The 24,719-nt window shown below is 42.4% G+C and overlaps 1 protein-coding gene and 1 pseudogene across 1 annotated transcript in view; one reads left to right on the top strand and one right to left on the bottom strand.

Annotated features, from left to right (window-relative positions):
- Positions 1-3,559: 3,559 nt before the first annotated feature.
- Positions 3,560-24,719, top strand: part of Osbpl9 (oxysterol binding protein like 9) — a 120,632-nt gene continuing 99,472 nt past the window's right edge. The window contains exon 1 of the mRNA XM_051188442.1: positions 3,560-3,753. Within this exon, the coding sequence (XP_051044399.1) occupies positions 3,589-3,753 (165 nt within the window). The 5' untranslated portion in view covers positions 3,560-3,588. The remainder of the gene's footprint in view (positions 3,754-24,719) is intronic.
- On the bottom strand, positions 6,383-6,852 carry LOC127225150 (acyl carrier protein, mitochondrial-like; annotated as a pseudogene).

Genomic DNA, 24,719 nt, shown 5'->3' with positions numbered 1-24,719 from the left:
GCTACTACCTCTATGCTTGGCTTCATCTGCAGTCTGCCCCTCCTCATTTTAGCTTCAGTTTTGCTGTTAGGGTCATTAAAAAGAAATTTAAAATCTCATCATGAGGACCTAGAGAGATGGTTCAGTGGTTAACAGTATTTGCTACACAATCATGAGGACTGGAGGTCCAGCACCTGTGTAACTAGCCTGGTGCCAATGCACACCTGTAACCCCAGGTCTCAGAGCGTGAAGACAGGAGGATTCCTAGGGCTTGCTGGTTCACAACCCAGCCAAGAAAACATGAGCCTCAGGTACAGGGAAAACCCTACCGCAAAAGGAACAGGGACAGAGTAGAGGAGGGCATCCAAGCTGTCCTCTGACCCTTATATACAGGCACACCCTCATATGCGTGTACTTACAGACACACATGTGGGGGTCCCTGTAAGGTTACAGTCGCAGGGAAATGGTCCAGTGCGGTAGGAATGAAACTCGGTTTAGCCTTGCCTATTTAGTTGGTGCTGGTCCAAACTTCTGGAGTCTGACAACAGGTGGTTTACTTTAGCCATATTTAAGCACAGCACAATTTTGGAAAAAAGTTTTCTGATGACAACTCCGTCCCAAGTGTACAACAAACTTAAAACATGTTTGCATTGAAATTCTTTACAAAATACACATGGCTTCTTCCATGAAGATGGGTTCCGTTGACTTAGAAACAAAGCTCAAGATAAGGGTCTGGGGAGAATGATTGAGGTAAACATAATGACTGTGGGAGTCAGGAGTGGCCTGGCCCTAAGATAACACAGAAGTTATTTAGGCTGTTGTAAAGTACACGACTTTTGAGGACTGAGGTTTTGAGGACTGAGAAGAAATGCTCAGGATATAGGTGGGGGAAAGTCTTGGGTAAACAAATGTAATATTTTGGGGAATTCAGGTGAATCCTGGCCCTACAGACAGCAAAAGATCACTAGGTTTTAACTACATCCATTCCCAACATTCCTGGAGGAAGAGAGGTAAACATCACCTTCCTTTGAGAACACAAGCCTGTGTGTTTAACTTTCCTGGCTTCTCCAGTGCTTATCTCTGTGCCCAAGGACCTCTTGCCATCTACACACACACACACACACACACACGCACGCACGCACGCACGCACGCACGCACGATCATGTCATTTGCAGGAAAATGGATACAACTGGAGACAGACATACTAACTAAATTAAACCAGTTTCAGAAATACAAATATAATATATTATCTCTCATTTGTGGAGCTCAGATTTTATACTGATACTTAAAATTATGTATTCACACTGACATGACTTGAAGACAGGAGTAAAACTGTCAAGAGGGACAGATGAGAATAATGGGGGAGGGGAAGCAAGAAAGGGGAGCGTGAGGAGGATATGAGGGGCAATATACTCAGTACGCAATGTATACGTGTATAAAACCTGGAAAAAGTTGCTTTCTCATTCCGGTATCTAAAATAGCAGTTCCAACTCCTCTTCCCATTATTTTTTTCCATAGTGTTTAGCAAAGCTTAATGTGCTACGTCATGGATTTTGTTGTCTCTTCTTGCTTTCCTCTCTACCTTCTGCAAACAGCATACATTTAAATGTGGTCCTCGGATTCTGGGAATTGAACTTAGGGGCTCACACATGCTAGGCGAGCATTCTACCACTGAGCTACATTTCCAGATCATGGTTAATAAATGATTGGTCTGTGGAAGGAAACATAAATGAACATTGGGTGTGTGTGTGTGTGTGGGGGGAGGTGACGTCTTTTGTAGTGTAAGGAATGGCCTACAAGTTTCCTTAAGGGAAGGCAGATGTGAGGGCTATTCTTGGTTGTCAACTTGGCTACATGTGGAATTAACTAAGACACAAAAATGGCTTAATTGGATCATTTGAAGTGGGAAGATACCCTTCTAATCAAGATTTTTGAGGTGGGAATACCTACATCTGATCTGGGTCACATCTTCAGCTAGAAGCCTGTATCAAGGCATGGACTAGGAAAACTCCCTCTGTTTTTGTCTGCTTCCTCCAGCCTGCCCTAGCAAGTCTATTCCTTCACTGGTGTTAGAACCCACTTTTTCAGGATTCTGGCATGTACTGAACTGAAAAATTACTGGATTCTTGGACTATCTGTACATAGGCAGCTACTGTTGGATTACCTGGACTGAAGCCTATCAGTCATTATATACATATATGTACACACACACATACACACACACACACACACACACACACGTACATTCCATATGTTCTGTTACTCTAGAGAACCTTGATCATTATAGCAGGGGTAGAATGCTTGCCTGACATGCATGAAGCTGTAGGTTTAATTCTCAACCCTTGCTGGGTTCTTTTTCTTTACAGTACAAGTATATAGTTATTTTTGCCTACATGTATGTCTGTGTTCCACATGTGAGCCTGGGCCTATGGAGGCCAGAAGAGGATGTTGTATCCTCTGGAACTGGAATTACAGATAGTTGTTATCTCCTGTTTGAGTGCTGGGAATCTGACCTGGGTCCCCTGGAAGGACAACCGGTACTCTTAACTGCTGAGCCATCTCCCAATCAATCACTGCATTCTTAGGAAAAAAAAAAAAGAATTCTTGCTTTGGGTAGTGGTGGTGCATGCCTTTAATCACAGCATTCAGGAGGCTGGTCTCTGAGTTTGAGACCAGCCTTGTCTATAGAGTGAGTTCCAGGACAGCCAGGGTTATACAGAGAAACCCTGTCCCAGAAAATCCAACCAAACCAAAAGAACAAACAAACAAGAATAGTTTTAGGTGGCACACGCCTTTAATTCCAGCACTTGGGATGCAGAGGCGTGCCCACCATCTCCCTGAGTTCAAGGCCAGCCTAGTCTACAGAGTGAGTTCTAAAACAGTCAGGATTACAAAGATTATATCTCAAAGGAAGAAAAAAAGTCCTTATGTGAATAATTAAAAAAAATGTTTTATGCAGTCTACACTACTCCTGAACTCATTATGCAGCCAAGGATGATCCTGAACTTTAAAAGATTTATTTTTAATTATATGTACTTTAAGCATGTGTATCTCTCTGGGGTAGGGATATTTGCTACCTCAATTACGATGGCCTGGAGTTTATAGGCAGTTCTGAGCACCCCCACCTCTCGTGTGGGTGCAGGGAACCGAATTCGGATCGTCTGCAAGAGCGGTACATGCTCTTAAACCGCTGTGCCTCGGACTCGATTTTGCTACTACCAAACTTTTGAGATTGCAGCTCTTCCTTTCTCCCTCCCTCCGTCCCCCTCCCTCCCTCCCTCCCTGTCTCTCTCTCCCTTCCTCATTCCCTCCCTTTTCTTTTCTTTCTTTTTGAAGACAGTCTCACTTAGCTGAGTTGGCTTTGAACTACTGACACCATCACGCACGGCTTGGATACACATAATCTTAATGTTCACGGTTGCTTTCTTAGCTCTCTCGTCCCCATAACATCCCGCTCTACACACAATAGGGAAAGAGAGAAAGAAAGCACGCTTGACTGTGATTGCTAGGGGCGTGGGTCCACCGGCTGCACAGAGGCCCCGCCCCTGACCCCGCCCACCCAGTCCCGTCCCGCCTGGGTTCTCGGGGGCCCCGCCCCCTGCATGCCGAATGCCTTATAGGCGACTGACGTCAGGCCGTTTGTTGTCATTGGCGGCTCCCAAGATGGCGTCCATCGTGGAAGGGCCGCTGAGCAAATGGACTAACGTGATGAAGGGCTGGCAGTACCGTTGGTTCGTGCTGGACTACAACGCAGGGCTGCTCTCCTATTACACGGTGAGTGGCTGAGGCCCCGCTGCTGGGACGGCGGGCTACGGGGAGCCGGGGCGGGGGTGCTCAGCTGTGGGGACCGCCGTACGCGAGGTTCCCTTGTGGAGGAGGGATTTGCGTGCGGGTAGCCAATGACCAGGAGGGAGATGCGGACCCAGCCAGTGAGCAGCGCAGGCTGGCTGATTTATGGGCCGGGGGGCGAGCCGGGTGCCTCAGGGAGTGGTACTGGGGCTAGGTGGGGTCTGCGCGGTGGCGAGGTGCGGGTGGGCGTAGTCCCGGTGTGGCAAGTCAGCCGTGCGATCCACACTTTCATCCCGGTTGCCTCCCGCCTGGACACCAGCCGCACCCCTTAGCTCCTCAGGGGTTCGAAGAGCGCTGCCTTCTCGCAGCAGTGGACAGACGAGCCTGACCAGGTCCAAAGGTGACCCTCGTCAACATCACGGGCTCTGAAATCCTGCCGGTGAATTCCTGTCCAGCTCGGCAGTCCTACTCTGGGGATGCACCCTTCTTTCCAGTGGGGCGCGAGTGTAACGGACTCTGTAACTTTTGAGAGCAGAGGATTCCCTCTGTGCTAGTTTTCGCTCTGGTTGCGGAGATGTAGACAGGGATGGTGCAGTTGCCCTGAAAGTTGTGTTCTGGGGAGGGCCGACTGTGCGACTCGACTTACTGTTGTTGGCACGAGTCAGTGGCCCAGGGTAGGTAGATGAAGTGCTTTGAAACCTGTGTTCTGACTGCCTCTTCCACCCTCATCACATTAGAGATGGAAGGTGGGCGGTGTTAGAGAAATTACTAACAGGGCTACTTTCTTTATATAGTTATTGATAGCCCACGAGAAAAAGAAAAGCACTCAGAAGGACAAAATATAGAATGTCTTGAAGGCTTTATAAAATGATAGAAGAAAAAGGAAGTAATACAGTTATTGGAGAAGCATCAGTGTTGATGAGAGAATAGGGATACATAGTTTATTCATTCATTTAAAAATATTATTGAGTTCCTGTTCTGCTTGTTTCCACGTCAAGAATCAACAGCGGTGTAGGCACAGCTTGTCTTCTCGAGAGCTTTTAGTGTTAAGTCTAGTGAGCACCTTAATTCATTTACCCGTAATTCATTTGCAAGATAGGTATTCATTATCCTCATTTAATGTCCATATTTTATAGTTTTGGAATCTGAGGCTCCGGGCTTTTAAGTAATTAGCTCAAGGGCACATAGGTAGCTGTAAGTGGTGTAGTCAGGATCCCCAACAAGTTGCTCTTTTGCTACAGGGAGTACAGTAAATGCTGTAAGTCATTAAGGTGGGCCTGCTAGAGTAAAAGAGCATTAGCTTTGTCATTTTTCCAATATGGATGTATTTTCTCTGCATCTTTATTATTATTATTATTATTATTATTATTATTATTTTGGTCTTTCGAGACAGGGCTTCTTTGTGTAAGCTTGGCTGTCTTGGAACTCACTCTGTAGAGCAGGCTGGCTTTGAACCCACAGAGATCCACCTGCATCTGCTTCCACTGCCCAGCTATTATTTTCATTTTTATTTTTTGGAGCCCCAAGCCTTGAACATGCTAGGTCAACACTTTACCATTGACCCACAATTCCTAGCCCCTTTCTACATTAGTAACCTCCAGATTAACATATTTTGGATTGGAAATTTTAAGGCTAAGCCAGGCTAGTGTACTTAATGAAACCTTGTCTCAAAAAAACAAACAAAAGAACCTCAAACCAAAACCACTCAAAAACAACACGCGCACGCACACACACACACACACTCACACACACCACATTGTTTAAGATTATATAGGATGGATAACTTAAAAATGAAAGAATTATGAAATGCTATGACTCAAAGAATAATATCAAGTAAATGTGATTACCCAGCAAATCCCATGGAACCTAGCCATCATATTCATGATGAAGTAATTTCAATTAGTGGCACTATAAAATTAAGTTCCTCTTCAAATTTGTGTGGGTCTGAATCTAGGGCCATCCTGGAGAAGTCCCAAGTTAGGGCTCTAGGGAGCTCCTAGCCCAGACAAAATGTTCCTTTTCCTTGGGCGTGCTCTCTCTTTCTGGTTCGCCTATCTCCTGTCCTTGTAGATTTGGAGTGCTTGGACTTTTTGTCCTTCTGACTAAATAGAAGTTTTTCATAGACTTCTTTTTTTCTACCTTAATACTATCCTCCCTTCTGAGATTAGATTCTATGAAACATCCTTGCTAGGGGAAGGACAGATCATATTTCTCACTAATGGCTGTTTAGAAATATTTCCCCTTAATTCTTGTGTTATTTGCTTTCAGAGAAGTGTATGAGCTTGTGAAAATAAAATGACAACCCAAAGGAGAGTAGAAGTCCAATTGAATTCAGGCAATGAGTTCTGTCACTGTTTTAGTACATTAGCGTTCTGATGGGTCTATATTAATGATTTGCATGTGGCTAACTGTTTACAGCCTTCTTGTAAGACTATCTGAACTGGTTGTGCCACATTTTTTCCTAAGGAATTTATTTTTCAAAGGGTGAAATACTCAGACAATTTAAATCAAATCCAAGAGAGCTGCTGTCAGTTAGTGATGATGCCATTGTGTGTTCCTACTTTCAGATACTTGCCAGTTTCTGGGTATTCTCCATGAGGAAGAGAGCTGACTCTTATTCGTGTACATTTTTCTTATCTGCAATATAATCTGCAGTCTCTTGGTGGACATAATAACTTCTCTGCATCTATCTCAGGAATTTCAAATCCAAATTCTTTTTCCATGACCACAATAATCACTACTTGGTTCAAACTGTCTAAGCCCAGGTCCTTCATAAAATGTAAATTTACTGAGAGCTTTTCTGGGTCAGTCTCTTGTCATAGATTTTCAAGACATGCCATACTTGGCTCTTGAATTCCTCTAAGTCAAAGGGGTATATCACTGCACAGGCGATACTAGTGTGTGACCCTTCCAGGAACACGTGCAAGCAGCAAGCTGGCTCCTGTGTCTTGTGCTTGGTTCGGGTTCCCACAGGCCACAGAGCTGTGATAAGTGGCTGTTCCAAGGTCAGTGTTGGAAACCAGGGTAGCGTGGGAAGGCCAAGGGTAGGTGGCAGGTACAGGCAAAAAGAACACAAGCCACCATGGCTACATTGACCAGGACACTCTTGCTGGTGGTGCCACATTTTAATCAGGGCAGCAAGTAGTCACTTCATTCTTTGTGTCCAAAATTACATGAGTTCTAGGATGGCATTGTGGTTATTCTAAATTAAACTAGGTTGGTCTTGTTTTAGAGTCAGCTCTATTGAGAGTCAGTATTAAGTGATTTCGGGATTGAGCCAGTCACTGGGATTAAATTTAAATAGATTCAGCCAAGCCTTTTTTTCAGCGTAGAGCATCACCCAAATTCACCAAATTCTGGGGATGGAATGATCCTTTTTTTTTTTTTTTTTAAAGTAAAATTTACACTTTAAATTTGTGCAGGCAGGTTTATGCCCCAGCACCTGTGTGGAAGTCAGGACAGCTTGAAGCAGCCAGTTCTCTCCTTCTACCATGTGGGTCCCAGGAATAGAACTCTGGTTGTTAGCCTTGGTGGCAAGTGCCTTTACCCACTGGGCCATCTTTCCAGCCTGGAATGGTCTTTTTACTTTATTCTTTTCATTTATCTCATACTCTCTTTGCCAGGCTGTCAATTTAACCCACAGCCTTGCACATTCTAGGTCAATATACTGCCACTAGTATATCCCCAGCCCAGTGTTTTGATTTTGAGGGAAAGCTTACTATTTTGTTTGTTGTAAGGACTTTTTTTTTTTTTTCAGGTTTGACTCACAATCGAGTTTGTGTGTGTGTCTTTTTGAGACAGGGTCTCACTAGCTCTGACTTGCCTAGAACCTGTAGAGATCTGCCTGTTTCTCCTTCCTGAGTGTTGGGATTAAAGGCTCATGCCACCATACCCAGCTTAACTCAGTCTCTTAATCATTAGATATAATATATTCTAGTGCCAATTCATTTAGCAAGCATTTTTTGTCGGTTGACTTTTTAATAGTACAATTAGTGTAGCTATTTGGAGTGCAAGCATGATTCCTTTATATAGAACTTCTGGTCTAGCAGAGCAGATACCCAAACATAATTTTTAAGCAGTATGACAAGTGGCTGGAGTGATGGCTTAGAGAACAAAGTGCTTGCTGTGCAATCACAAACCAGAATTCAGATCCCCATATCCTATGTAAAAACTGAGCAGGCATGATGGCTGCTGTAATTCTAGTACTTTGGGAGCAGAGACAGGGAATTCACTGGGCAAGCTCAATAGCCAGGGTAGGCAGAATTGGTGAGCTCTAGGTTCAGCAAGAGACCCTACCTCAGTAAATAGAAAATGATCAAGAAAGATGCCAGGGTTAACTTTGCCCTCCCCCATGCACACACATATGTGCCCCCCATACCTGTGAACACATTACACACTATGCATGTGCACACACATACACACAAAATCAGTGTGACAGAGTCAACGATAGAAATGGAAATCTGCAGACCTGGAGATAGATGAGGATGTTTACAGACATGTGTCTGTCCACCTGGGTATGTGTCAGTGTGTGTGTGCATGTGGAGGCCAGAGGGTTGACAATGAGTGTCTTCAATTGTGTTCCTTCATATTTACTTATTTAACCATTTTTTATTTTCTGTGCATGGGTGTTTTGCCTACACATGTATCTGTGCATCATGTGTGTGCCTGGTGCCCTGAAGACCAGAAGAGGGAGTCAGGTTCCTTGGGACTGGAGTTACAGCTTGAGCCTCCATTTGAGTGCTGGGAATTAAAAACCCAGATGCTTTGGAAGAGCAGGCAGTGCTCTTAACTGCTGAGCCATCTTTACAGCCTCTTCTGCCTTACAGTTTGAGATGAAATTGAAGCTGGAGCTCATCCATTTGGCTAGGCTGGCTGGTCAGTGAGCTCCAGGGATCCACCTATTCCTGTGTCATCCCGCCCACCATTGGTGTTTCAGATTCATGGTTGGTGTGCTTGTCTTTTATTTCAGTCCTAGGCACCCAAACTTAGCCCCTCATGCTCATGTGACAGGCACTTTCCTGACTGAGCCGTCCCTTTAACTGCCCCACCCTTTTTTTGAGAGTAGACTTTTGTGTCTAGACTGGATCCTCTTGCCTCCACCTTGAGCAAGTTCTGTTTTTATTATTAGCAGAAATAATCAGAGAAAGCTAAGGATGTAAATTTGAGAACACTATGTGAACCATCAACCATCAGTGTGAATCATGATCATAAAAAAGAGACGGGAAGGAAGGAAGATTGCAGGAGATACAGTTTTGTGAGGAGTTAGAAGATGAGGAAGTTGGTAGAGTTGGTGTAATTTGCTGTAGAGTTAGCAAATAAGATGGAAGCCACCCATATTGTTGTAATACCTAGAGTGTGGGGGAGGACATAGCAGGTAAAAGTGTTAGGGGCACAAGATGTTTGGGGTATGGCCCTGTTGGTGTACCCCTGCCAGTTTTAGCAGGTTAGGATAGGCTTCCTAGAGGAAACAAGATGGTTGTGACCTGATTGGTGAGTACAGAGGTTGGGCTTATGAACAGAGAGGGAGCAGGGCTGGAGACAGGGAGTGGATGCTTTTGGAAGAGCCTGGTGAGGAGCCTGTTAGCAGTGCAGTGTGGGCTGAAAGTCTATAGTGATGACCTTGTAAAGCAAGCACAAGTGGGGGTGTGTACTGGATCATGAAAGGCTTTCTTGGCATTTCAATTTGAAATGCTAAGCAATTTGAACTTTATCCCTAGGGCTCTGAAGAGCCATATTCTAAGTACTTTTAATATTCAAAAGACTTTTACTGTAGACAGTTTTGAACGGATATAAAAGAGGATAGAATAATGAATTATTGATATCCAGCCATACAGTTATCAGCATATGGCTAATACTACCATCAGCTCCTTCCTTCCTTCCTTCCTTCCTTCCTTCCTTCCTTCCTTCCTTCCTTCCTTCCTTCCTTCCTTTTGAGACAGGGTCTTGTGTAGTCTAGGCTGTCTTCAAACTCTTGGGTAGCCAAGAGCTTCTGTTCCTCCTGCCCCTACCTCGAGAGCAGAGGGATCACAGATATATGCTACCACACCTAGAGGATTTGTTTTTTTTTTTTTTTTTTTTTTTTTTTTTTTTTGTTTTTTTTTTTTTTTAAAGACAGGGTCTCACTGTGTAGTCAGAGCCAGCTTTTGTGTTTATTTGTTTTGTTTGGTTTGGTTTTTGGAGAGAGGGTTCCTCTGTATGGCTCTGGCTGTTCTAGAACTTGCTTTGTAGACCAGGCTGGCCTCGAATTCAGAGCTCTACCTGCCTCTGCCTCCTGAGCACTGGGATTAAAGGTGTGTGTTACTGCCACCTGGTGCCAAACCTGTTCTTAAACTCATAGGATTATAGGTGAGGGTTGCCATGCCTAGCTTAACTAGATTATTTTAATATTCTTAATATTATATTAAGTGTTATTTGTGACTCTGTGTATGTTACAAATAAATATTAATAATACTTAAAAGTCTTTTAAAAATATTGTGAGTGTTCATTTGTACATGTGCATGCTCACAGTCAGAGGACAACTTGCCGTAGTTAGTTTTCTCTGTCCAGCATGTGGGTTCTGGGGTTAGAAATCAGGTTGTCCGGCTTGAAGACAAGTACCTCTACTCTGGACATCTCAATGGTTCAAAGATTTCTCTTTTAAAAAATGTTACCAAAATCATTCCCCCGGCAGTTGCTTTGAGTAAGAGTTTCGAAAAAGATCCGCACATAAAAATTTTGAGTACCTGAGGCAAGAAAATGGTTCAGTCTATAAAGTGTCTGCTGTGCAGATATGAGGACCTGAGTTTGTGTACCCAGCACACATGTAAAAAGCTGGGCAGTTGCATTGCTATCTCCCAGAGCTGGGGAGGTGGAGTCAGATCCCTAGAGTTTCTGGCTCCAGAGCCAAGATGAATGCGGGAAGGGTGATCATTTGGGGGCTTGCTGTGTTGAAGTCTGGAGTTTGTGTTGAAGTCTGGAGTTTGTGTTAAGGGTCTGGAGTTTGTGACAGATCTGGGCTGAAGATAGATATGAATTTTTTTACGTTTGAAGAATTGAGTGACTGAAAACTGCTGTCTTTGGAGACAATTCAGGAAAATACCATTGGATTAGTTACTCATTGCCTCATTAGTTACTCCAAAGCATAGCAACGACAGACATCATGTCTTAGTTTCGGTGGGACAGAATGTTAGGTATTTCAAGTTCAGGGTCTCATGAAATCGCAGCCAAGACATTACTCAGGGATGCAGTTACCTGAAGCACTTGGCTGGGGCTGCTTCTGAATTGCCATTGGAGGAAAGCCTTGGTTCCTTGCTGGCTTTTGGAAGGTGGCCCAGCTCCTTATCAGGTATCCTCTCCATTGGGATGCTTGAATGCTAACATGCCAGGGAAGCCAGCTTCACCCAGAGAGATCAGGTAAGAAGTTGTCATCCTTTTATGACCACTCTCTCATCATTTCTGCCATATTCTGTTTATTGCTTCAGCTCATTGATCCTATAGGCAGAAATTTTACATATGGGGAGAAAATTAGGCTTTGTCTTTTTAAAGAAATTGTGCTGAGATTGTAATCCATGACAACCATGTTTAAGGGAGTGATAGAAAAAACAAAAACCTGTACAGGAGAGTGAAAAGCAGCATCCAGAGGTAGAAGAAAATGGCAGTCTTGGAAGTCAAAGTGGGAAGCATAAAGTGGTTTGAATACTGGTAAGATGTTTGCACAGATGGAATCCAATACATACCCCACAGGATTAATGGACTTGGATATCACTGATGTCCATAGTGGGGGCAGTTTCTGTAGTGTGGAGGTGTAGAAGGCTGATTGGAGTGGCTAGAAGAGCAAATGGTAAGACTAGACAAATGAGTGTAGGGTGTTCAAGATATTTCACTGCAGAAACATTGGCAGGATGGATGATTGAAAGGACAGGTCCTGAGTGTTGTTGTAAGGTAGCCAGGGCTAAGGTAACAAGGAGAACAAAATGGACTTGAAGAGTGAAGATAGGGTAACAGCCTTGGGATTTAGGAAAAGGAGAAAGCCATTGTTGAGGAAAGAGCTGGGGCTCAAACATGGAAATTAGAGCCAGGAAAATTAGAACCAAAGACTTAGCAAAACTGGGTCTGTGATGACTTTGCATTAAAACCCTGCTAGTCAAAACAGTTCAGCGTTATTTGACAATTGATGGTGATGTCTAGAGGATGGCTTTTTAAAAAGTCTGTCTAATTTGCTTGGGTCTTAGGATTCTTTTTTTAAATATTTTATTGTTTTTATATGTATGCATGTTTTGCCTGCATGTGTGTCTGTGCACCGTCTGCATGCCTGAGGCCACAGAGTCCAGGAAAGGGCATCAGATACCCTGGAATTGGAGTTACTGACAGTTGTAAGCCATCATGTGTATGCTGGTAATAGAACACAGGTCTTCTGCAAGAGCAGCCAGTTTTCTTAACTGCTTAGCCATCTCTCCAGCCCCTGGACTTTAAGCTTTTGAAGCACTAAAATGTGTCTGTCTCTCTTGTAAATATATAAAAGAGGTAGTTTGATTCTAGAATAGTGTTAACATCAATCTCACCATATATTTAAAAGTAAATTTATACTTTCCCAAGTAAATTTTTTTTTTTTTTTTGTAAATCAAAGATCTTGACTTCCTGCATCCTGGGATTACAGGCATGGACCAACCAGCATACTTAAACATAAACTGTTATTGTATATAATTAAATGAACTTTTCTTTAAGCTTATATTGTATACATCAATGCAGGTTGAGTATGTCTGAAACGCTTGAAGCCAGAAGTTTGCATTTTAGACTTTTAAAAGTTATTTTGGAATTTGCACCTATCATGAAATATTTTGGAGTTAGGGGCCAAGTCCAGGTTTAGTGAGAGATCCTGCCTCAAAAATAGATAGATAGATAAATAAATAAATAAATAAATAAATAAATAAGGAGGAGAGTGATTTGGGAAGACAGTAGGCTCTGGCCTCTATAAACATGTGCACACATACATATATGTACACATGTGAACATGTGTACACACACACAAATGTCAGACTCTAGAACATTTTGAATTTCAGTTTAGGGATGCTTCATCATATGTAAAGTAGCTTTAGGTTTCTACAAGGAATGAAAGCAAAAGTGTATCTGAATTTAAGTACTCCAAAGAAAATAAAGAGGTGGGTGGAAACACCATACTTTTCCTTTAGTACTCTGCCAGGTGTGTCCAGGTTTTGACATTGTATACAGTGTTATCAGCATTGAGAACTGAGTAATCAGCTGCACACTCTCCAGCTGCATTAAAACCTCATGTTTTAAGCAAGTTAGGCTTTCATTAACAGCTATGCTGAGGATCTTGCTCCACATGGGTCTCAGGGTGGACATAGCTATACAAGCCTTGTTTTTTTTTTTTTTTCCCCCCTCTTTTTTGACTCCCAGGGCCTTTCAATCTAACTCTTTGGGGAGCATTTAGTCATTTATATCTGTTATAGCCAACTAGCCATATCTCTAGTCCATTCTTTATCTGTTCAGCAAGCTTGTAACCTCCTTGATGGCAGTTTGTACTGAACATTATAATCTTTAGGACCCACAGTGTAGCACATTCCAGGGAATGGAATGTCTCTGTTCCTTCAAACCAGGCTTAGAGGTGAGATACAGGAGGCAGTTAGGGATTCCAGTCTATAGAGCAGAATTTGTAAGGTTTGCAGAATATATTAATAGCAAATACGCCCATGTATATGGCTTGTATAAAACTTACTTGAATTTATAGTTACTACAGTGGCTCTTAATCATCTGGAGGCTGAAGAACTGTGAGATCTGTTTCTTGTGTTAATTCAGACAAGCTGTCAGTTCTTGCTGATGTTGTGGGCAGCTGTTTTATTTGTATTTTTTTTTTTTTTTTTTTTTTTTTTTTTTTTTGAGCCAGGGTTTCTCTGTGTAACCCTGGCTGTCCTGGAACTTGCTCTATAGGTCAAGCTGGTCTTGAACTCAGAGACCTGCCTGCCTCTGCCTCTGGAGTGCTGGGATTAAAGGTGTAGTCCATCACCACCCAACTCTTGTATTTGTTTGTGTTTGTGGATACTGGGTCTTATCTGTAGCCCAGGCTGGCTTGGAACTCATGGGGATGTAGACATACATGCAGGCAAAACATCTGTACATATAAAAAGGAATAGAAAACCAAAAGAAAGAAAGAATTGTTAGTCTTAAATATGCCATGTTTATATGTGGCAATTACCTCCAGTTAGATATGTAATAGGCAATTGCAACCAAAACTAGAAAAACATATAAGTGATTTAGATTAAGAATTACATTATTTCAATACTGATAGAGAAAAACTAACAAATGGCCAGCCGAATAATATGTTTTCCTTCTTAATGACTTTATTATAAAGGACTATCTTCTCAGACTAGGACCATCCTATTTCTGCTCTTCGCTGCCTCTCTCCCTCCCTCTCTGCCTTTCTTTTAAGACATTTCTTGCTAGATAATGCACGGTAGCTGAGAGCTTCTATTGTTCGGCTTCAGCCTCCTGAGTGCACAGATTTCTTTTTAAAAAGAAATTAAAAAAAAAATTACTGCTTTTAGAGATTAAGTTTATAAGGTATGTGAATTCATATAAATGGAATCGTATTTAAAGAAAGTATTTGAGTTACAAATAATTAATTTTTTTTCCTGCTCACCTGATGAAGTTAAGTTCATTATGGAGACTGATTTTCTAAGTGGGGTGGGGTGATGGCGCCTTTATCCGAGTACTCAGCATGTAGAGGCGGGAGCACCTGGATTTCAAGTCTTTCCTAGGCTGCACAGTGAGCTTGAGGCCAACCTGGGCTACATGAGGTCCTGTCCCAAAAATTTTAAAAAATGGCTGGGATAATTCCTGGATTTTGCCCACACAAAGCCTCTGTGTTCACTTATTTCTTGGTGTTATTTTAACAGTATTTGTTTTTTTGAGACAAGGTCTTGCCGTATAGCTGATTTCAAATGTGCCATCCTGCCTCTACCTCCTGGTAGGACATGGCTGACTTAGCAGTAATTATGGCACAGCTGGGTATATAAACATCTGGGTGAAAATGTGCTCTGTCCTTCTGAGGCTCTGTATGATTTCCCACTCCCCTTCCTCGTTTCTCACAGGAGTGGCCTCACTATCCAGGGACAATAAGCTGGTCTTGCTGGCAGTGCTCAGAATCCTACTGTCCCACATGTTCTAGATACTTGCTTTTGCTCCCCTCTGTGCACTGAGTTCCATTGGCTCTGAGTTTTCAAGGACTTGGTTCTGTGGGTTTTATCCTCTGCTTTATCTCCTCTCTTTCTCATTGTCTAAGTAGTAAACAAGCGTCTTAGTTGTAACAGCTTTAAAAAACACCACCTTTAAAAAAATTAATTTTATTGTTATTTTTAGCTATGTTTAGTTGTGTGTGTGTCTGCCTGCATGTGAATGTGTGTATGGGAGGGCAGGTTGCTGGTAGGGCAGAGGCGTGCGGGTCCTCTGGAGTTGCTAGCAGCCAGTGCTCTTCACCGAGGAGCTAGCTTTCTGGCCTATAACAGTCCTATGTAGATTTTACATTGCCTGTTGTTTTTCATCTTTCTCCCGGCTTTGTTGAGACAGAGCCTTATGTAGCCCTTGCTGGTTTCAAACTGACTTTGTAGCTGAGAATGACCTTGAACTTCTGACTTTACTGTTTGAGTCAGGTGTATGCCATCAGGCCCAACTGAGTTTTCTGTTTCCAAGATACCAGTTTTGTATCAGATACTTTATTTGCAGATGTGTTCTGCTTGAGACTTTAATTCCTTTTTTCTTTCCTTTTTTGGTGCATCATTAGGGATCATATCCAGAGCTAATGAATGCTAAGCAGGGCCCTCTGCCACTGATCTGCAAGCAGCCGTGGTGTGTCCTAGTTGGTGGTTTCCTTTGATGCACAAAATGTCCAGTTTATTCTTCTTAGGGTACCTATGCTTTGGGCTTCAAGCCTTAGATGTCATTGCTTACTCTAACGTTATAAAATGGCCTAAGGCTGTACCATCCGGGATGCACTTGATCTTGTCTAAATTCACTAGATATTATCCTTGTGCAGTTTTTTGTTTTTGTTTTGTTTCGTTTTTTGCATTTTTGGCTTTTAGTATCTTTTTTTTTTAAACCTGTATTTTTTTTTTTAAGGGTCTCAATAGGCAGGGCTAGCTTCAAGCCTGCTTTTGACACCCCCTGCCTCCACCCCATGTGTATTGGGATTATAGAAGTGTACTAACATACCTGTCTTCCCCTTTTGTAAATCCATGAATTTTGAAGTCATTAAGGTTGGTGAAGAACCAGGGCTTGTTTGTGCTTTGATTTGAAATTGCCTTATAAAAGTGGCTTTCTTCTCATTTTGAAAGCAAATGTATACCTTGTCTAAGTCTTAGGGGATTTCTTAACCTCTTTGGCATGGCTCTGGATTCTCAGTCACCTCCTTATCCTTTTGTTATCACATTTCCCTTAAGCACCAACATTTGTGTTAGAAATTCTTTAAGTAAATCTTTTTTGAGGAAGTATTTGAATTCTTAAGATTTACCCTCTGTTTTCATATTAATATACTAGATTTTAAATGCTTTCCCTAGCTAACTTGGAATTCAAATTTAAGTCTCTTTGCAAATACTTTTTTTTTTTTTTTTTTTTTTTTTTGAATCCTAAACTCCAAATATGTACATAGAGTTTTGGAGCATAGCCTCTTTCTAAATTGGGCTCTACAGAGTGAATCCTGGGACTAGACAGTGTCCAAGCTCCACTGTTCCAGCTATTCTCAGTAACTAGATTTGTATCTACTACATCTGTACCTGTGTTGTACATATTTTCACACATTTATTTTAAAGTTTTTAGGGGGCCGTGTTTTGATTTACGTGTGTGTGTTTGAATGCATGTGCATGTACATGTGTGTAAATATTTACCACAGCACACATGTTGAGGTCAGAGGACAGCTTGGAGTAGTCAGTTCTTTCCTTCTACGTGTAGGCTCTGGGGATCATACTCGTCATTATTTTGCAGTAAATACCTCTCCCTACTGAGCCACAACTCTCTCTTCAAAACGTTAGGGGTTTTTTTTCTTGTTCCTTTTTTCTCATTTTATTTTGTGCCTATATTGGTCTTTTTCCAAGTAAGGAAAAAGTTCCTTGGGCAATTTTTGATAAAGATAGGAACTTGAATGATAAATAGTGGAGTATAATTTCACAGTTTAACGGGAGTACTAATATTGAAGCACAGACCACTCGGAGTTTAACACTTCCCCCAGTCAACTCTCTTTTAAAAAACATGAATCAATATTTAGTGTTTTGGGCAGTATTTGGGAAACAAAACACGTCTGCCTTGAGGTCTAGTACACACACTGATGTGATGTAAATAATTTGTGAAGTGTGTGTTGCTCTTTAGTATTTAATATTTAACTTGATAAAGAATGCAAAGCCCGAAGTCATCATGGTTGCCCTTAATTGAACCTGTGGCTCTGTTCCCTGAGCTATTAGCCTGAAATACTCCCTTGAAGATAAAATTGTCCTTTTTAAAAAGCAGAGTGAAAGAGCCGAGTCTGTTGTCACATGCCCTTGTCATCCTAGCACTCTGGAGGCTGAGGCAGAAAGATGGCCTAGAATTCGAGGCTAGGCTGGGCCAGCCTGAGTTACAGGACAATCAGATTTCAGAGAAACGAAAAACAGTGAAAGGGCTGGAACTCAGTGGTAGGGTGCTTGCCTAGCCTATGCATATGTCATCCTAGATTTGGGCCCCAGCACTAAGAACCAAAACCAAACGATACAAGAAGGTTCAAACCCGAGGTAGTGAAAGTGTGTGGCTTCAGTGTAGCAGGCAAACACCAGAGATAAACAGACACATACCAGAGCACCCTAAAGCTTTGAATTCTAAGAGATTTTTCTTTAAATTTATGACATTTTTTGTTTGAAAGCAAAGCCTGTCTTGAATTAATGTGTAGCTATTTATAATCTTCATTACACTTATAAATATTTATATGCTGTGCTGCAGAAATAGTAATGTGCTTGTGAGATTTGCATGCCTGGTTACCCGAGAGTGTACTGCAGGTCTGGTTCTTACTGTAATTTATGTAATTATGTATATTACCTTTCTGCATTTGTGAATTTGAAAAGATCCAAAAAGCTCTTGGGTTAAAGGATGCTGACATGTTTGTCATCTGGTGATCCGAGAATATTCAGGAAGGCAGGGTGCTTCCCCTGTGACGGCTATCCACAGGGTAACATCTACTCAACTGAAGATAGGACAGTCACTCATTTTACATTTATTCTCTATGGCACAGAGACACTTTAAGGAAGATGTAGATTGAGCAGGCTTGCCCTTACTGTTATAGCTGTGCCTGGGATTTGCATTCTGTTTCTCTCATTTGCTGTCTGTGAATATCCATGGTCAAGTTCCTTAAACATTTCCCTTTGCTTTCTCAGCTATAAAGTAGTTGTGGTTAGGGCTGGTGGCATGGCTCAGCAAGTAAGAGCTCTTGCTAAGGGAGCCCGACACTCTGAGTTCAATCCCTGAAACTCATGGTGGAAAGAGAGACCTGACTCTTAAAAGTTGTCTTTTGTCCCAGCAAGCAGATCTCTGTGAGTTCAAGGCCAGCCTGGTCTACAAAGAGAGTTCCAGGACAGCCAGGACTGTTACACAAAGAAGCCCTATCTTGAAAAACAGAAAACAAAACCAAAAACTTGACTTTTGTTGCCAGGCAGTGGTGGATGTCTTTAATCTCAGCACTCAGGAGTTCAAGGACAGCCAGGGCTACACCGAGAAACCCTGCCTTGGGTGGGGGTGGGTGGGGGGGTGGGGGGTTGTCTTTTGACTTCTTTCCACAGGCATACCTTAGCGTGCAACGCTCCCCCTCCACATATACTGAAATAGCTGCTATATAGAGTACTTTGAAGCTGGGCGTGGTTGCTCTCTCACCTGTAACCACACATATAGGAGACTTGAGGCAAGAGAATTGCTGTGAATTCCAGGCCACCTTGGATTGCAGACTAGAGTGAGACCCTGCCTCAAAAACAAAAATAAAAGTAGAAAGACCGGTCTCATAAGTTCATTGTGACAATGTAAACATGGCAGGAAGTAAAGTACTAGCATAGTGTCTGGCCCGGAACACAGGATAATGATAAAGCCAGTGTTTATGTTTGCTTTAGTATTTCTCAGGCAATGTACACTGTGGTTCCATTATGAAAGCCTGTGTTCCAGTTCATTAGTTCATAGCATGGAGGGCAGCGGATCCTTTGGCCAGCTCAGTGTTGCATCAGTGCGCTTGCAGTCTCTGAAAGTAGGCGATACAGGATGCCAACTTTAAATGCAGCATCAGGTCAAGGGGAGTTTCATGTTACAGATGCTTAATGGCATTGATGTTGACAAGAAGATGCATTATCTCCGTGTTAGCGACACACACAATGGATCAACAAAACTTCTATATTGGCCTTCTGGTTCTAGTTTTGACCTGCTTTCTGTAATGCTAATTCTATCAAGGGAAAGAAACTACTTTAAGTATAGTTAAATATGTTTTCACATTTGTTTATGACCTCATTACTGTAGCCTAAGCAAATCGTGGAGAATTATTGTCATTGTGCAAATTCCTTCCTGTCCCTTTATCTCTCCCACTTCTGAGAGCAAGTGGTTCTGTCTTTATGGTGCACTGGTATATTGCTGTCCTGCACCAGGATTGATTGATGGTCCAGTTCCAACACTGGCTAGGCACACACCCTCATGGGGATAAGCCAGCCAGCCAGCAGTCTCAGTGCTGAAACATTTTGACATTTGTTTGCATCCTTTGTCCACACTATGCCCACTATCATTTACTGGATGTTTTTAGTTTTACAGAAAGGTGGTTGGGTGCCAAATTAGGGGGAAAGATACAAGAATAAATGAGACACCCTGTCCCTGTAGAGAGTGATGAGGCACTCATATGCATTGTTGTGTGAGACTGTAGGAGTACTGTTCTGGGACACAGGTCAGAGGCCTGATCAGAAGTGGGCTGGAGCTATGAGAGAGAGTTGCAGCAAGTCAGGTGAGACTCTTGTTTAAGACAAATGCATTTTAAGCAAAGTCAAAATTAACATTCAAATAGAAGTTTGAGTGTCTTTATATAACAGGCTTGGGAGACATTCTTTGCTTTGTGAAAGGATAACAGAATTGGTTTAAATGGCAAGCTAATCATCTCCAGTGAGTTTTAAATATGTTTGTGCAAAACTTTTCCCAACACATTTACTTATGAAGCAGTGTAACCCATATTCATATTTTAATTACACAGCTTTTCATAGATAGCATGGTATACTGGCTTCAAGCCAGATTCTGTGAGTCAGTTAAGACCTCCCCCCTTCTTTCTTTGCAGTGCTGGATCCAGGATCCAGGACCTGGTGCATGCTAAGCAAGCCATCTATCACTGAGCTGCATCCCCAGCTCTTCATATTTTTGAGTAGCTAATGTATGCTAAAAATATATTGAACCGGTTTTCTTAAAGCTTATAAAAATGTTGGAGAGCTAAGTAGTTACAATTAGCATACAAATAAGTAGATACTCCAGGGTTGAAGAGATGGCTTAGCAATTAAGAACACTTTCTGCTTTTGAAGAGGACCTAGCACCCACATGGTAGCTCACAATTTATACAAGTCTAGTTCCAGGGTTCCGACGCCCTCTACTGGCCTCCTCAGGTACTGCAAGCATGTGTTGCTCATACATGAAATAGTATAAAAATAAGTAATAGTATAAATAATATACAATAATAAGTATAAGTAATAGTAGATGTAGTATAAAATAAGTAATTACTTTGGCATTGTTTTGATTTCATGTTTATATAATATTATTAACCTGTAATCTGTAATCATTTTATGGTACTTTTCAAAATGCCGTTGAAAAAATTTGGTCAAAAAACCTGAAAGTGGGAGTGAGGGAATTGGTTCAGCAGATGGAGGTGCTTATCAAGCCTAATGACCTAAATTTAATCCCTGGGACCCATATGGTAGGAGGGAAAACTGACTCCTGGAAGTTGTCCTCTGACCACCTGCATGGCAAGGAGCATGTCCCTCCCCCATAAACAAGTGTAATAAACAGGAAAAACCATCTGGAATGCTTGCTTCCCAGTACTTAGGAAGTGAAGGCAGAAGGAGGAAGGTAAAGTCAGGGTTATCCTCAGCTACATAGCTAATTTGAGACCAGCCTGGGCTACTCTGTCTCTACAAAAAACAGCTCAGAAAGTTATCGGAAAAAGAAAAAATAGTTTCTTCTGTTTTACCTGGGAGTGTTGAATAACTTGAATTGGGGCTAAAGAAGCATATTTTAAGTAAATAGTGTTTGTTGAATGAGTAGGATACCTAAGAGAGGAATCTGGGGCCATGCATGCATTTATCTAACACCTCCCAGGTCCCAGATATTAACTAAACTCTAGGAGATAGGTTGAAGGTAATAATACTGAAGTGATAATTAGGCTTCTTCCTATTCAACAAGGAAAACAGGGTACAATGTGCACAACTCACCATAACAACCAGTGCAACAGAAACAGCTGTCAGCCTAGGATAGCAGTTTCTTTTTTCCTTTGTTTTTTTTTTTTTTTTTTTTTTTTTTTGAGGCAAAGTTTCTATGTGTAACAGTCCTGGCTGTCCTGGAACACACTCTGTGGACCAGGCAGGCTGGCCTTGAACTTACTGAGATCTCTCTGCCTCCCAAGTGCTGGGAGTAAAGGCGTGTGCCCCCATTGCCTCTCTGAGAGCGGCTTCTTGTGTACCAGTGAGGGAGGGAGGAAAGATCCAGATGAAGAGTGTGAGCGGGAAGGAGGGGAATTACAGACTTTTGGTGCTTTTTCTTCTTTTTCCTGCAGTGGTCTTTGTGTTATTTAAAGCAGATGTGTGCACATACACAGGCATGCATGACTTATGTAGATTGGCAAAACTGATGAGACACATTTGAAATAAAGCATATATAACTAAAGGAAGTGTCCCAACCTTGAGTGTGCAAGTTTGATGAACAGCACATTAATAAAAGTGTGCTCAAGTTTATCAGGGCGTCTGGAGCAACACAAAAGAGGAAACTCCAAGGAACCAGATGCCCGTGGCTTAGCATCTTTCACAGGGGAGAGTAAAGTGAGGAGATAGTGACAGTTTTAAGGGGGGAGTAAATGATTTTGGGGGTGGGAGGGCCTGAAGAACAGGCAGTGGCCTGAGACTGAGTTCCACTGGCTCTGGGTGGTTTGAGTTTCATTGGTGTTCTCTGTGATCACCTGATTGCTAATCACCCTTGGTTAATGCAGTTTTAGTAAGGAAGTTACAGACATTCTGCTCCTGTTCAGTGGATCTGTGCCTTAGGAAGAGACCTTGGGCTGCTGCGTAGGTTTTAGGTGTTAAGGTGTCATATTTGGGAGTGTTTGCCCTTGTTACCAGAGTTGTTATGGTCAAGTCTGGGCCCGGGAGCCCTGATGAACTACCCTCAGTCCACCTGCCCTCAGTGAGCCCACTAAAACAGCAGAGGAGGAGTTTGTTATGTGGCAGTGCTGGGACGAGAGAAAATGAAGAGGTCCAGTGACCCACGTGTTCCAAGTCCATCTTCAGGGTCCAGACTCCAGGCTTAGATTTAAATAGGGGGCAGAGGCATGCATAAGAGAGCAGTTGAGTCAAGGTGTAGTCCTGCCTATCACTGGCTTTTGGTTCCTGGTCTGTCTTCCAAGAAGTTAGCAGTGTGTAAAATCTGTCTGATAAATAAATCTCTCTGCAGGCACCAGCATTCCTGGGAAATTCCAATTCCTTGGCGTTCATGGTCTCAAAAGTCTGGTAACTGAAGGGAGGAGGCAGACATGCCCTTCTTTAGAATACCTTTGCTTTGCCTGCATAGTTATCTGCTGAACTCTGATAAAATACGTCACGCATGAGAATAGGACCTGTTTAGTTTTAAAGAGTATTACTATAGTTTGTGTTTGCTGTACTTAAGGTAAGGAGCAAGGAAGGGGCGGAACCCTTGTGCCAGCTCTACACAGGTGCCCTGCATGATTTACTCGTTAAGTACTTGGAACAACTTTGTGAGTGTAAGTCCTATCTCCATTTTACGAATAGGCAAACTAAGGTCAGAACAGAAGGGATATGGTCAAGGCTATACTGGCAGATTTGGATTTCAACTCTACAGGCACCTTGTTTCATTATGGTGTTGTCTATAAATACATTCCTTATATGTATACATATATGTATATATATGCATATACATGTATATATGCATATATATACATACACATACACAGAATGTTTGATATTATAGGGATTGAAATGATTTTGTACATTTAAAGACTAAATTTCACATAAATGGTAACTTGGAGCCTATTTTGAATATTTTTAAATTAACAAACATTTTTATTTATTGTCAGTGGGGTGTGTGTGTGTGTGTTGTATAGCAGATGTGCCAAGCCACAGGCACAGTATGGAGGCGAGAAGACTTGGGAGTCAGTTCTGTCCCCCCACCAAGTGTTCAGGTCAAGTCTAAGGCTTGTGAAGCAAGCAAGCAGTTTTACCCACTGAGCCATCTTGCCTGCCCTGGAAGATGAAGAGGTTTTGTTCTATGTACATGCTTACATCCACGTAAGTGCCTGATGTGTGTACGGTGCCGATAGAAGTCAGAAGAGGATGCTCTGGAACTGTAGCTACAGGTGCCTGTGTGATAACAGGTGTTACCGTGTGGTCCTGAGAACTGAACACAGGTTCTCTGCAAGAGCAGCGAGTGCTGTTAACCAGAGAGTCGTCTCTCCACCCCCTGTATATGGCTCTTTAAGTAGGATACTAAAGTTCATCTAAAGTGATAAAACATACTCAGAGCACCCAGCAACTCAGCCCTGGTGGGCAGCAGCTTTAATACACTGAGCTGATGGTTCTTGGTATGCTCTTAAAATGACTTTCCTGCTACAGATACAATTTGTCAGATTCTGCTGGGAAAGAAAATATTTATTATTCTTTGAGATCAGGGAAAAATGAAAAATTTAATTTTTATGGCATGCGCTATGGCCTTTGGTTGGAACACAGAAATCCAGGGAACTTTTATTTCCCCACAGTATTATCAAGGGAAAGATTGCCATTAAAAACAAAACTGGCTCATGGCCGGAATGGTTATAATGTAGTCCTGGGCTTCCGCTGGAATTCTCTGAGGGTAAGCAGGAATTAGCTTGTTAAGGCACCTGGAATGTGTGCAAACAGCGCAGGCCAAAGGACAGGCTGCAAAAATCCCCAGGCGTGAAGGTGGCTGGCCGGTCCAGGGGGCTGGCAAGTCAGACTCCGCCACAGGAATGATGACGGCATTTGGATCCAATCTTAGCAGGTTAGGACCACTGAAGATTGCTTTGCTTTTCATATTTATGTGTATTTTTCTTTTTTTTCCTTTATTTATATGTGTTTTGAAACAGTCTCAGTATGTAGCTCAGGCTGGCCTGAAGCTTGCTGTGTAGATCAGCCTGGCTCAGACTTCAGAGCAGCCCTGCTGGTCTTGATAGCAGGATTCAGTGGGCACCTCCTGAGAGTGGTTTGAGGTGTGTGTGTATGTTACAGCAAAGGAGACAGCTTACTGAGAATGGAGCTGTAGAAGTAGTGGGCTGGATCAAGCTGCTGCATTTCCTTCACTCACTGTCAGCAAGCATTCACTGTTGACCAGGCCCCAACTCTCTTCTCTTAAGCAGAAGTTTGGGACTGGAGATCTCTGGTCCCATCAGAGTTACCCTCTGGAGTTTGTGGCAGTTTGTGCTTGCTTTGGTCTGTGTTATGACTGTTTATGTGTTAGGCTTTTTTTTTTCTGTTCACGTTTTATGAATCGTTTTGTAGAATGCTCCATATTCTGATTCTCGGGAGCAGGTCCTTAGTCCATTGCTTCCAGTTGTCACTTTCAGTGTTTTATATTGTAGTTGAATTAGTAGCAGCAAGCATCACCAGCCTGTCTGGCCCTGTGTCTTGTGATTTTAAAAACTGCTTTACAATTCTAATGGCTCCAGGATGAGTATACAGGCTTTCACCTTTTTAGCT

The sequence above is a fragment of the Phodopus roborovskii genome, unplaced genomic scaffold (genome assembly GCF_943737965.1).
Source record: "Phodopus roborovskii unplaced genomic scaffold, PHOROB, whole genome shotgun sequence".
Taxonomy (NCBI): Eukaryota; Metazoa; Chordata; class Mammalia; order Rodentia; family Cricetidae; genus Phodopus; species Phodopus roborovskii.
Note: the sequence above shows the minus strand (reverse complement) of the source record. Positions and strands in the feature narration are given on the sequence as shown.